The sequence below is a fragment of the Buteo buteo genome, chromosome 3, assembly GCF_964188355.1.
Source record: "Buteo buteo chromosome 3, bButBut1.hap1.1, whole genome shotgun sequence".
Taxonomy (NCBI): Eukaryota; Metazoa; Chordata; class Aves; order Accipitriformes; family Accipitridae; genus Buteo; species Buteo buteo.
Window position 1 is genome coordinate 4,271,592 of NC_134173.1, and position 13,838 is coordinate 4,285,429.

At 38.2% G+C, this 13,838-nt stretch overlaps 1 protein-coding gene across 5 annotated transcripts in view; it reads right to left on the reverse strand.

Annotated features, from left to right (window-relative positions):
• GALNT1 (polypeptide N-acetylgalactosaminyltransferase 1) overlaps positions 1–13,838 on the reverse strand; it is a 109,905-nt gene that overhangs the window by 23,302 nt on the left and 72,765 nt on the right. For 4 of the 5 annotated variants that reach the window (XM_075022712.1, XM_075022713.1, XM_075022710.1 and 1 more), the window contains one exon: positions 2,289–2,455. In XM_075022712.1, coding sequence (XP_074878813.1) covers positions 2,289–2,455 — 167 coding nt within the window. Of the gene's footprint in view, positions 1–2,288; positions 2,456–9,619; positions 9,666–13,838 lie in introns of those variants that run through there. The other variant, XM_075022714.1, reaches the window with a different exon arrangement.

Here is a 13,838-nt window from a genome sequence, read left to right on the forward strand (position 1 = left end):
TCCAAAGCTCTCCTTTTCAGTGTAAATAAGTGTGTGATATTATGCAAATTCATTCTTCTAAGAGCATGACAGTAGCAGGTACAAAGTGTGCTTCAGGCAGACTGAATGCTTACTTTATTCCAATTAAATTGACTCTGATGCTAGAATTCAAAATACACTACTCAGGCTGAACATTTTCTTTTTCTGGAAAAGTCTGCTGTTTTAGTTCAACACAAACAGAATGCTTAAGTAGCATATGCTAAACCCTTCAAATTTTCAGGGATCATACCCTTCCGTTTTGTTTAATGTAAAAGCATGCTTGCCGGAACCATAACAAGTTTTTGGAAAACAATACAAAAAAACAGCTTTCAGTAATTGTTGAAAATAACTACAAACAGAAGATGCCTGAGTGATCTGAAATGAAGATCACAGATTTCAAAACTAAATATTGGAATGGGTTCAATAACAACACCCAAAAAAGTCTGAAATGCTGTATCTTTCAGCCTGGAATTAAGTTCCCTTGCTTTTATTACCCAACTCAAACCCAGGAACAGAAAAGTTTTGACAAATGAAACGCAGCACACCTGCGATAAACTTTGTTTTCCTAGCAAGAGTCTGTGCACAAAAGCTAACCCACCAAAACAAACATACTACCTCTGTTCCATTAAGGAAGCATATACCTGGACAATAACTTAGTATAGGTACTCAAAATCCAAATATCAACATCCGTGATAAAAAAAGGATTGTTCCCTGGGAACAACTCCAGGAGAGGTGAGCAGTTTCACACGCACTAGAACCAAAGAAATGTGGAATTTTTTAGAAAGGTTGAAACACTGCAAAAAATTTAGGAGTGTAATTATAGATTCCCCACAAGTCAAAACAGTGAAAATTTGACCTTTTGCCTTTCTAAAAGCAAAAACTAATCCCATGTCTCTCATCTAATCTGGAATACATTCATGTGGTAGCCTTGCCCTTTGCATGGGCATTCCTCCTCTGCTGCCAGAGTGTAATTGTATTTAAGATCTCCGTCCCTTCTTCCAAATTGCACCAAAATTGGCTGAAGCAGCTGAAGTTAACATCAGGTAAGAAAGCAAAAGCAAGTGAGGGTGCCCGAGAGAGGAATGGAACACAGACTGGTACAAGTGCAAACACAACCTGAGTGCATGAGCTATGCTTCCTTAGAAAAACAGGTTGGTCAGAGCTCAGTTAGCCGATACGATCTTTCTTTAGCCTACTCAGCTACTCCACAACCAGCTGTACTCTAGACCTGTATAGTTTGGAATAAGTCAGTTAATATGCTAAGGCATCATACACACATGCAATCTGAAGAAGCATGGGAATTCCTGCTGATACAGATTAACAGCCTACAACTGGTGGCTGCCAAGACTTTTTTCTAGTGGCCTCTTTCTAGTGGCTATTAGTCCTAGTGGAAAACTTTCAATGTTGAAATACAGGAAAAAAAAAAAAAGTGACTCGGTGTAAAAAAATATAAAAATATTTTACATTAAAAAAACCATAATAACCTGTCATCTCCATTTACAAATACAAGAACCCCCCCCCCAACATCCCTCAAGTTATACTTTATAACCCATATCACTGAGGAAGATCAAGCAAAGAACAAGCCAAATATCAACTATTAATCAAAATCAAGTATCAAGTATGGTCTAGAATATTGTTTTTATTTCTACTATATTGTAATTTACAAAAAATACGAAAAGAGTAAAATCTAAATAAAGTTATTTTATTTTATGAGAAAATCAGCCTCAAGTTTTGTCTATTAATTTCATTACACATGGAAAGTTTCATTCTGTACCACGGAGTTTTCATCTGGACCACTAGTTATTAATAAGTGGAATCTCTTACAACATAGGAACTGAATTTCAACTTCCTATGAACTGAATAATCAAAATTAATCCCTCTGAACACCAAGCTTGATGGCGATATCGAATTTGGATGTGTGTGAGGAACACAGTTGCCTTTGCTATTATTCACAAGGTGATTCAAGTACTAAATGCCTTCAAACTTTAGGAATGTGTTAAAATCCTAAACACAGAACATGAAAGCTGTAACTGGATAAACCCACTAGCAAACACGAACTCTACACTGTCAGCAGAAAAGTAAACAGACAGATAAACTTACACTAGTTTTCAGCGGAGAATGACCCACCTGTATTTCAAAATGGGCATTGCTCACTGCCTTCTCCTGCCCCAGCTACTGTGCCTTGCTGAGGAGAGCTAAGACTGACTTTCTACAGTCTCAATTTTTGAAGCAAAAAAAGCAGCAAGCTAAGGCACTGACGTTATCATTACCTCTTTCACTGGCATCATCGACGAGGACGATTTCTTCCAGCATGTGTCGTGGTGACCGGTTTATCACACTATGAACAGTTCGTAGAAGAGTGCTCCAAGCCTCATTGTGAAAAACAATGACAACGCTCGTCGTGGGAAGGTTGTCTACATACACCTTTGTTTTACACCTATAAACAAAAATAAGGCATGTATTTGTAAAGGTCAAGGCTTCAGTTAGAACTGCAATTTTGAGGTTTATTTCTGAGTATCAATACTAACATTCATGATATATCAGTTGTATGCAAAGAATGACAAAGGAGCAAACGGTGCACAGGTTTATATTTTTTAACTAAAAACCACCCTGACTTTTATGTATACCTCTGTGTATTCCAACCCACCACTAAGAAAGGAGAACCTCAATTCAATAACCAATTCTAGAAATGAAAGCGACATCCATACGGCTAACACACAGAGATGGCAACAGATTATTTTATTTCCACTACCACTGTTTTGTGAAGAGTGGCATGTCCAGATACACTAATTCAAGCCCCTAATTTAGGCTTGCACTCCCTCAGAGGGTAAGGGGGAAACCCTAATACTGTAATGGGGGCAGAGAGGGAATGGAAAGACACACGCAAGATAAGAAATGGTAAACTTAAACTAGGAAGCAAATGCAAGAAAAAGTACATAATGAACAAAACCAAATAATAACTAAAAGAGGCAAAAAATTCTGGCACAGTTGATGTTTGGAAAAAGCCAAGACTACATGCATGCTACCTATAATACCGGTGAGTTAAGTATATTTCATAATTTAATGTCTTTATATTACACGAAGAGGGTTTTTTTTTTCCTCCTCATTGTATACATGTTTGGTTCATCAAGTTAAAAGAGAATTATATTCACATTACAAAAGTGTCCATGGAAGACCATAGGTTTAGCTCTCCTAACAGCACATAGAGGACATTTATACAAAATGACATACACACCAAGTAACCCCACATGCAGCAAATATTTTACACTCTGCAATACTAATTAAAACAAGTGATATTGCCAGTATCTCCTAGAAAATTCAATACGCTGTACATAAAGTACTCTTAACAATTCTGAAAATACAATTCTGCTCTAAAAAATAACCATGCAAATTTAAGTGTTCTCTGCACAGATCTGTTCCTCCTGCACATTCAAAATGACACACACAAACTTACATAAGATTTGACGGTACTAAATCCTTTAAGAATCAAAAGGTAAAGATATATGCAGACCTCAAGCACAAGGAAAACATTGAAGCGGAAAAAGAAATATATTCAATGGAGCTTCATTCCAACAAAAAAGCTTTTATTAGATCCCTAATTATTGAGTCAATTCACTGTAATGTAACCTGATCTAAATGCTATTAAAATACGTTAACAAGTATTCGTGACTATCAATCATCAGACAGCAGTGCTGTCTGAGGGCTTGAGACATACATAGTGCATATCCTTTACCCTTAACATATAAAAACAATACTGAAAGAACAGCCTGCCAATGCAAGACCGTAGTGTCAGCATCTAATCCCACGTAACCAGTGATACCAGGTACGTCAGCCAAAACTGGGTTCCCAACATGAATGTTTTATCTGCTGGATAATTTGGTTAGCCAGAGCTCTTCTAAGTGAGAGCAGCTCTCATTGCACATAGGCATTTCAGCTCGGAGGTGGTGACAAAAGCCCAGTGTGTGCAGAAATCCCAGAAAAGATCAGTAAGTCCAGGTACAATTCAAGAAATATCTGGCAGAGCTGCTGTGGAATTGTGTTTCATTTGAGAATTGCAGCAGTAGGATCAGACACTATCTGTCTTCAATATTATACTTACTTACTTACGCAATTATGGCCAAATTTAATTGTTCACCATGCTGAAGTGAACATCATAGGGAAAGCAGCCATATATCCCTACGTTTTCCCATTTAATTCACGTGGGGGGAAAAAAAAACTTGCAAAGCATGCCAACTGATAAAGTTATTTCTGTGATAACACTTGAAAATTAGCTTTTCATAAAAATGCTGTGAATTTCAGATGAAAAATTCAATCATCAGCCAAATAATTTTTCCCCCATGTTTGTCACTTGTTCAGCCTATTTTGCTACTTTAAAACCAAATTATTGATGTTTTATTCCTGCTGCTGCACTACTCCCTAGACCAGAAAATAATTGTCTGATTGTAGACCTTCAGCTACAGTAGTAATACAAATCCACCAATTGTTCCTCTACTTTTTGGCAGAATATTTGTAAAAAAGTTGAGAGAAGCCCGTTAGCAGTTTTCTGCAAAAAGCAGTAACATGTCATTCACCAGGAATATCTTGCTGGGGTGGCCACAGGATCTACTATTGTAATTCAAAATCTCTCATCTCCAGCCTTGCCTTTCTTTATGGTTTTACAGAAGATTTTATTTTACTGAGGTCAAATTAATGAATTGTTACAATAAAAGCCAGCCAAGTGATCAGGAACCACCATGTTTATAAATCATTAGCTGTCTGAAGTATGAATGTATCAAAACATTTAAGATCTGTCTTTGAAGAGAACTCTTTAGCACTAAGAGGAAGGCTTACAGGGATTTTTCGGGACAACCTTACCCCCTGCAAAGCATTCCCACTGTCCTGTCCTGCAGAAGGTGAACATCCTCCTTTCCGTAACGAGACTTGGCTGTTCTGACCCCCAGAGATCAACCCTTTCTGGGATAACAATTTAAGAGCAACCCTACCCTGGCTTGTTTACCAATACGTAAAAGGCTGCCGTGTGAAACACGAGGGTGTTTCATAACAGAACTGGTTTGGAATTTTTGCATGCTATTCTTAATAAAGTGTTTGGTGTGAAGTTATTCTGGGAAGATTCGTTGATGCAGGCAGGATAAAGGAAAGAATTAACAGTACGACATCTGATTTTTAATACTGCTTTCACCTGCCTTTCTATATATACCTTTTAGCTATATTTGTACAAGTTTTTGTGAATATATACAAATAACCCCCCCTGTTTTTACTTTTGAAAACACTGACATAGGCTCCTTCCCCCCAGGAACATATTGCCACAGAACATAAGACAAATAAAATAGAACAGTTGACGCCTGTGATTAGAGCATCAGCCTTCTATGTAAACCTCATGTTTTATCCTTATTAACAAACATTTAAATTAATAGCCCTTTTTGTCTTTCATTTGAAAACAAATTACGCCAGAAAGGGATTACTATAGAATTTAAAATAAAGCATTAGTTTCAACCAACAGTTATGCAACATCAGTAGCAGAATATAACCATGAAGGCTATGACACATAGGGTATGAATTAAGGACAATTTGAATTTTAATTAACTACTAATAGATTATGTTCCTTTTGTTGGATCATGCCTCAAACAGTTTTAAAATTGAGTGCATAATATTAGGAAGGCATACCATCTCCAGTAATTTAATGAAGTCTCCAAACGGCAGCTGAGAATGGCTACTTCACATGGAATGCATCATCCTTTCCTTAATCTATGGCATTCACCATGCAAACTCTCGGCTAATGTGACTCCATAGATTATTTAGATTGTGGAAACTCCCCCAAAATGTCAGACATTTTAAATGCAAGCAGAGACTTACTGCCCTATTACCTAAAGACACAGAAAAAGAATAGGCCAGATTGTTAAAATATGATCAAGACAGAAAGCCTAATTAGTCTACATTTCTTGATGTACACATTCCAATGCTCAAAACAGTAATGTTCTTTATTTCATAGCAAGTCCCTGTCTCATGCACTGAATGCTGCATTAGCCTTGTACTCTTCCCTAATATTTGATTTCTTGCTTTCATGTAATTAGGAAATAAAATGGAAAATTAATCACAAAATAAAATTAAAGTTATCCGTGATCTTTAATGCACCATCAAAATCAGATTTGAGAAAAAAAATTAAGTTTACAAGTTACACTTTTAAAAGTTGCTTCACAAAGGAGCCACAGGACTATAAAGACGTGACTCTGCTCCAACCTTTGTAAGATGCTCATACACATTCTTCACAGAATTTCACCATTTTGCTATTTTGCATCATCATTCAGAATACTTTGGCCCAGTTCCTTATAACTACATGGTTACTCCTAGGTCCATATCTCCTCAAGAGCACAAGGCGGCAGTGTAACAGGTCCAAATCCTTTGTAACTTGAATTTAAGTTTAATGGACTAAATGCAAAGGAAGGACGACAGATCCTAACATATGTGTATAGCATCACTAAAGATGAACAGTGATAGCAAAACAAATACAAATTGTTGTCCCCAACACCCTGTAGCCTGATTTCAAAGTTTTAAATCCATTACGTAAGTTTTTAAAACAGAAGGCCAAAAGCAACTGTGAGTTGTGTTACGCTTCTCCATTATCGTGACTTTTTGTGAAGGTGTTAATTGAATCTTATATAGATGCTCTGCACATTTTAGACAGGGAGATGTTCAGGAAAAAAAAAAGTCAAAGAGAATTTTATTCAGTGGATTATGTATAGCCACTTGAAAACTACCTGATTCTACTTCAGATGCACCTAAAGAGCCTATGAATAAAGTGCTTTCCTACTTTCTCTTTCAGCCCAGGGTACAAATAATCCACAGGAGACATTACAAAAATAACCAGAGGAGACATCAAATATGGCAATTCCGTCCAAATAAAATTAAGCCATTAAGTCTCAGAGTTTAATTGCTGCTTCAGCACAGTCTTGCACGGAAAGAAGACAACCCTTTATTTTGCGCTTCCTACACCACCACAACCGTACGCTCTCCAGCTCTCCTCCGCATCTGCCAGACCTGGAAGCCTCTTCTCTCACGCCAGTGAACGAATGAGAAAAAACATACTTCACCACTTCAGGGACAGAAGAAATCTACCCGGCAATCTTACAAGATCCTTCATTTGAATTCCTCAGAAAGTGAAGTTCTTCTGATACCTATCTGCTCTGCTCAGTGCCCGACTCCGAGACCAGTAAAGCTTACCCACTCCAGCCACCGGCACCCGAATTCCTGGCGTCTCTGCGTCTCGGGACACCACCCGTCGCGATGCTAATGCCACCTCGTTCAGTTTACCCTTGGGACTTTCACAAACACTTTAAATATTACCTTACAAAAATGCAGCTGTGCAGCCATCTCATTACAGATTAGCACTTGGCATTTTATCAATACTATGAAATTGTATTCATGGATCAATTTACTTAGAAATTATTCCTAAAACCCAAGATTGACTGCTACATGTGCAATACTGTCATGTCTTGAAAGACAAATTTTTACAATGTTAACAAGTGATCTGTTTGCATACCCTTCAAAGTCATGCTAAATCATTTCTGAAAGTAATGTAATAAAATGGGATTTAATATCCTGATAGCTCTTAAATACTTTTCTTTTATAGGCTGAAGAATCACACCCCCCAAAAAAAGCTACAAACAGGATAGAGATCTTGTAGGAAATCAGTTATACACTACCATGACATTTATGTCATGAGGAAAACCTCATTCACTGAAGCAAAACACGGAAAAAAAAATTCAGGTCATCTTCTAGAAAGATGATGTCATAATTAGATTCTGCATTAGAAATAACGCAAATGTTAAATTTCTAAATACTACAGGGCAGACCTCTACCCCTTCTGATGCTGCCAACAGGTTATTCTCCACAGAGGAGCAACGAGAGGGCAAGTAACATAGGAACTTTTTTTTTTTTAAATATGGAATTTTCAAAAGGAGGCCACTCATGCTTACCTAATCACAACAATCAATAGACTCAGACACCACCTGAGCCATGATTTGCTACACCTGACACCAATTTTACTCCCAGATTCCACGAGCCTTTCGTAGGAACAAGGCATGACCAATAATTTCCAGTGGCTCAAAAACATTCAACAGCAAAAAAACCACGTATGCCATCCTTGTTTTCTAGCCCAGTGCACACAGCCCAGCACACTCTGATAAAGGACAGAGATGGAACACAAGCAGAAGTGTCTCCTGTGCACTAAGCAGCTCCGTTGGGAAATCCCAGTGGAGCTCAGACCCGAGCTCATATGTGCAGTATGATAATGCGGTGCCAATGCATTTTTGAAAGCCGTACTAGCAACAGATTGGGGCAGGGAGGGAAACATATTTAGTCATCTTACAAATTCAGTACAATCTTTTATCTTGCATACTACAAACAACAGTTATAAATAAAAGCTGCAGTTATAAATAAGCTGCATCCCAGAACTTAAATTGGACAAAGGAATAATCCAAGTCTTGCTGAAAATCAGGTCAGAGCTGAAGTTTTGAGGAAATGTTACACAGCACAGCCCCTGTAATAAATCTGTTTAATATTACTGATGCAGTACAGACAGCATACTCTTCAGTGTTAAAATATATTGGAGTCTCTGGGAAGTAAGCATCAGTATCCTTAGACTTGAAAATATACATTTATTTTCTATTGAGATTACCAAATTTAATGCCAGATCAATAGAGAGGAAAATCAGAAAATCCGAACTCCTCTCATGAAACCTCAGGGTTTAATTACTGATATCTGATGAATATTGCTGCAGTGGCATAAAATGTCAGTACTCCATTGTTTACCTGTCCATTTGCCATAAGTTATAGCCTGCAATAAAGTTAACGTAACAAAGCTGAGGCGCAGCCATGCCCAACGCAAAAACTTCTCTCTACTTAAATCACGAATGAAAACACTTTCAAAATAAGACTCTTGAGAGTCACCCTGAAGCTGCAGAGACTGACCTACATTTCCATCAGAGAATAACGCCCTGTAGCAGGGTGGCAGAGAAAGTGTCAAAACACTCCAGCAAGAACCACCAACACTCAAGTCAAGTGGTGTGTTTCTGGTAAACACGGACTTAGTCTTTCCTGGATATGAGCAACAGCCTCATGAGATCATTATGAATAAGGGTGTTAATAAATCTGCTTCTGACATATATTTTAAGAATACCCCAAGCCCTCAAATTGAAGACAATCGAGCTGGATAAAGATCTAATTTTCACACAGAAACAACACAGCCGAAAGGGCTAAAAGCAAGACTCCTGAGAAAGATGGAATCACTGACTGTCGTAACATGCCAAACCACTTTTCACTACACAGGCTTTGCATACAACCACAGTTTTAACTTGTGGCCGCGCAGAGAGAAAGCACTGCAGATAAGGTCGCAACAAAACTTCACGCTACCCCTGAAGCTGCTGCTTCCAGTGAAATCTGAACAATTCAGTTTAGAAAGAGGTCTTCAGTTCTATAATTCATACCACAACTCCAATTAATCCTTCTGAACAGGTGACCTGAATGCAGGCAAATCCCTTATGCTTATTTAAACGTTTCCATCCAGCCTGCTTAATGTCTGCCTTCAATAGTATTATGTAATTTACCTGACATCAAGAGTATGAAATTTTCCTTTCTTCTGATCTCAAAGATTTGGATATAAGAAAGGTCGCATTATCTCATGAGTCAAGTAGAAATCTTCTTTAGACCCTGGAAACAAAATCCAAAATGGTCCTTAAAACCATTGTGGTTACAGAATTCAAGCAGAATTTCACAAAAATAATTAGGTGCAATCGACAATTTTCCTTATCCTGAAAGTGATCCCAGGAAAGCATCTCCTGACAGAAGCAAAACCAATTCTGTCCTCAAAGACTGAAATTGAACCTTAAGTTCTCTAGCCAAATTATTTTCCATACTTGACCTATCAATTTGAATAACGTTCAGGATATGGCTGCTCATCCAAAATGCAAGACACTCACAACTAAGAATGAGATTGCCAAGTGTTTGTGTGTCTATATATGACACACACATGTATATATCTTTGCATACATACATCTCTCTCTCAAAGAACAGTTTACAGTAAGGAAGCTTATTTTTGAAATTACTTTTTCCCCTCTAAACTTTCTCTAGGAAAAAGATTCATAGGTAATTTCTTCCACCTAACTCACTAAGTCAACATGAACAAGAACATTTCCAAATGTTGACTCTACAGTGGGCCAGTAACAAGCTATATGCACCACAAAAGCCAGATGAAAAAACATTCCTTGCTTGAAAGAATTGTACAGTCTTTAATACCTCACAGGCTTTCAGGCTTCTAGCATGACACTGCTGAAAGTTACATTGCTGGTCATCAGATCAGCAGATTTCCTTTACAGATGCCAGGATAATTAACAGCCTGGATTTCTAGCTTGTAGCAAAACGTTGAATAAACTTCTGTAGTCTTCCCCCACCTGTGTTGACAACTTTGCTCTTTATTATCTTTTACATCACTATGACCTGAGCTAAATGAATACCAAAAGTTCACAAAGCATATCACAATTTATGGAGCTATTTAAATCCCCATGACTTCATGGGGATTTCAATATACACTTTCTGCAAGAAAGTTCCCCCCCATTCCACCTAATCTGGTGCAACCGTGGGCTGCTGCCAAAAGCAGTAATCCCACTTTTCACCATTACAGTTTTGTCCCATCCCCTTCTTTGTGCCAGATCTGGTAATCATACAGCTGCTGGGTATGTTGCTTCAGTTTGCTGATTCAACAAAATATACTTTTTTTCCCCCTTTTTGTTGTGCAATCCTCCACCCAGCCAGCGAACGCCAAGGCCACACAATCGTCAGATCAGTATCAACAGAAGCAGTGGAAGATTTCTTTTGGTTGCAGTCCACGTTTACACCAGATTATATGTAGTATAAAACTATCCCCTTAGCTCTTCTCCTGAATTAAAATACTTAAAGAAAAAAGAGAGCACACCTTCACAACCCTCCCACGGAAGTAAATATTTCAAGTGCTGCCATTAAAAAAACAAGTAAAATGGAACTCAAATGTGTGACAAGAGCATGCTCTTGCATGTGTCCCTTTACTAGTTTCACCATGAATAGGTTTACTCAAACTATTTTCCTCACACAGAGATTGTGTAAGTTTTAGGAATGTGTCACATGATGATTCAACTGTAGTATCTTAAAGTATAAAGCAAATCAATTTGTCTTGAGAAGTTACAAATCCAAATTCCAGTGTATTCTCACATGTATATTTCAGGCTTAAAATCAACAATACATTTTTAAAGCACACATGAGAACCAGATTGCAGTCCCATAACTGAAAAGCATTATATTGTATCATATAATTAACAGTGCCTAAATCTAAAGCCTACATCTAAACATGGTTCTTTCTAAGCAAAGAAATGACAGAATTAGTCACCTGAAGGACTTACTCAGAAAGGAGCCCAGCATAATTGCTACAAACTCCACAACATTCATGTAAGTTAGATGTAGAAGAACGGCTTTTAACCCCAGAAAAAAAATTGTCTACTTCCTCCCTATTGTGAAAGTAAGCTTAGCAGCAGGAACTGAGCAGGGTAGCTTGATTCAGCAAAAAAAGCTTTAAATAATAACTTAAACTGACCACATTACTGCACTAGTTGAATATTAAGGTCTTAGTTAGAGATCTGCATCTTATTTTTCTATTAAGTGGCTGAAGTCATAGTTTATATTAATTTAGACCCAGTTCACTCAAATATGTAGGGTCATCTGGCTAAAAACTCTGATTATGCCCTAACACTATCTATACCACTCAAACCCCAACATACCTATTTCCTGAATACAGACAGTTTGCAAAAAGGACAGTTAAAAGATCCCAAATGTTATGCAGAACTAACTGAGGTATAAGACGACGTCCGATACCCTTAATTCTGGCAAAATTATACCAACTAAGGAGCAAAATGACAAGACAGATCTTTTATGCCAAGTTCTACAGAACCTGCAGCCTTGGAGAAAGGGTTGCTGAAGTATCCTAAAGCTATCCACACTCCTCCTTGCTGCAGGTCTGCTTGGGGAAGCCCATCACCTTTCCAAGAAATCTCAACCTGCAAAATATGACAACTTGCAAAATATGACACCCTTCTAGCGCTGCATCATAAACTCCAGTGGGGACCTGAGCTTACGTGAGCAACATTATTCTGTCCCAGCTATGCCTCCATTGTTTCCAGCCTTGACCACTTGTGCCTGGAAAAGAAGAGCGTTTTAAGATGCTCTTTTCTAGTGTAAAAAAGTCAGAATTGGGTTTAAACTCTCACACCAGGGACCCAAAAGCCTGCTTAAATGTTTTATATATTCCACAAATTATTAAGTAATGACTACAGGCTGGAAAGTTCAGCCTTAGAACACAGTACTCATTCTTCAGTTTACAAAGCAGCTTCCAAAGTCACCTCAAACAGCATTGAGAGCAAAACCAAGTCACACGATACATACAAATTTTGTGCATTTAACCACGCCACTTTCCAGCCTGAATACTGGTCTAAGACACATAGGCACAGCTGAACACCTATTTTAGTCACTGACACCTATTTCATTCCCTGCCTCCCTCAACTTCAGCAAAATGAAGGCAAGACTCTAGTGTTCCTAATCACCCATCTTTTACTCTTCGCTGTCATGTCAAGCCCACAGCTGCGTATTTTCCTGGCAACTGTGAATCAACTCCCACTTTGATGACTGATTCACAGACCAGAATAAGACGTGCTTACAAGAATCATTCTATTAACAACTTAAAACCAATCTGCTGTCCCCAGCTGCTTGTTCCCCCGCAAAAACAACCCTCTAGAGGTTGCGGCACTGTCAGTTACATGAGTTAGTTACGGTAACATGCCCCAGTCCAGATTCGGGGAAGTATCCAGGCTAAGAAAATTACTTTTGGTTTAGTTTTTTCTACTAAGCGAATCATTGAGTTGGGATAACGAGAAAAGTAGAATAATGTTCCCGATTACAGACACAAAATGACTAGCAATTCAGGCATATGTCAGTGATTTTAAAGGCAGCTCTGTGCCTCAGTAACTTTGTAATTTTATTTTGTAAATAATAAAAATAAATATGAACCTGTTAATACAACTGGGCCAGAGCTCAGCAGAACACAAATTTCAACTTCTGTAGGTGTCTCTTACTGAGGAGCTCCCTGAGCTGGAGAAGTGCCTAGAAGTTATTAAGAGAGCTCACTTTTTTTTTTTCTTCTAGTAAGGAAACAAAATTTCTTGGCCAAAACATAAAGATGATGCCACACGATGAGCGGGTCATCTATAGAGATGAACATACGAGCAGAAGGAGGCAGACATGCGAGACAGAACCCGTAACCCATGAAGGTACTCGCTGCCTCGAGGACCGAGCAGGTACACAAATGTGCTTGCCTTCGCACAGGTGACGAGGCTTTGGCAGAACCAAAAATTAATATGAAGGATAATGTAGACTACTTTGAAAACTGCTCTCCAGCTGACAGGTTATGCCATCCCCATTAAATACATGCAGCAAATTGGTCCTGGCACACTTAATTCCACCAGCTTTTGAACGATTAACTGTTAGGCACAACTTTTACAGACTTCTGTATTTCAGAAGAACTGACATATAGGACTTGAAATAATCTTCCCCCCACACCACATTAAAGGAAGCAACCCACAAAACCTGCGAAGAAAATAATTACATGGTTGAACAGCTAAGTGTGCCTTTGAACATATCCCACTTTTTCAAAACCTTGATTGAAAGTGCTACTGGCAGCTTACCACATAAATGTGGTAAGGAGTGATTAGAAATTACCCATTCACCTTCTCCCAAAACTATTTCCATA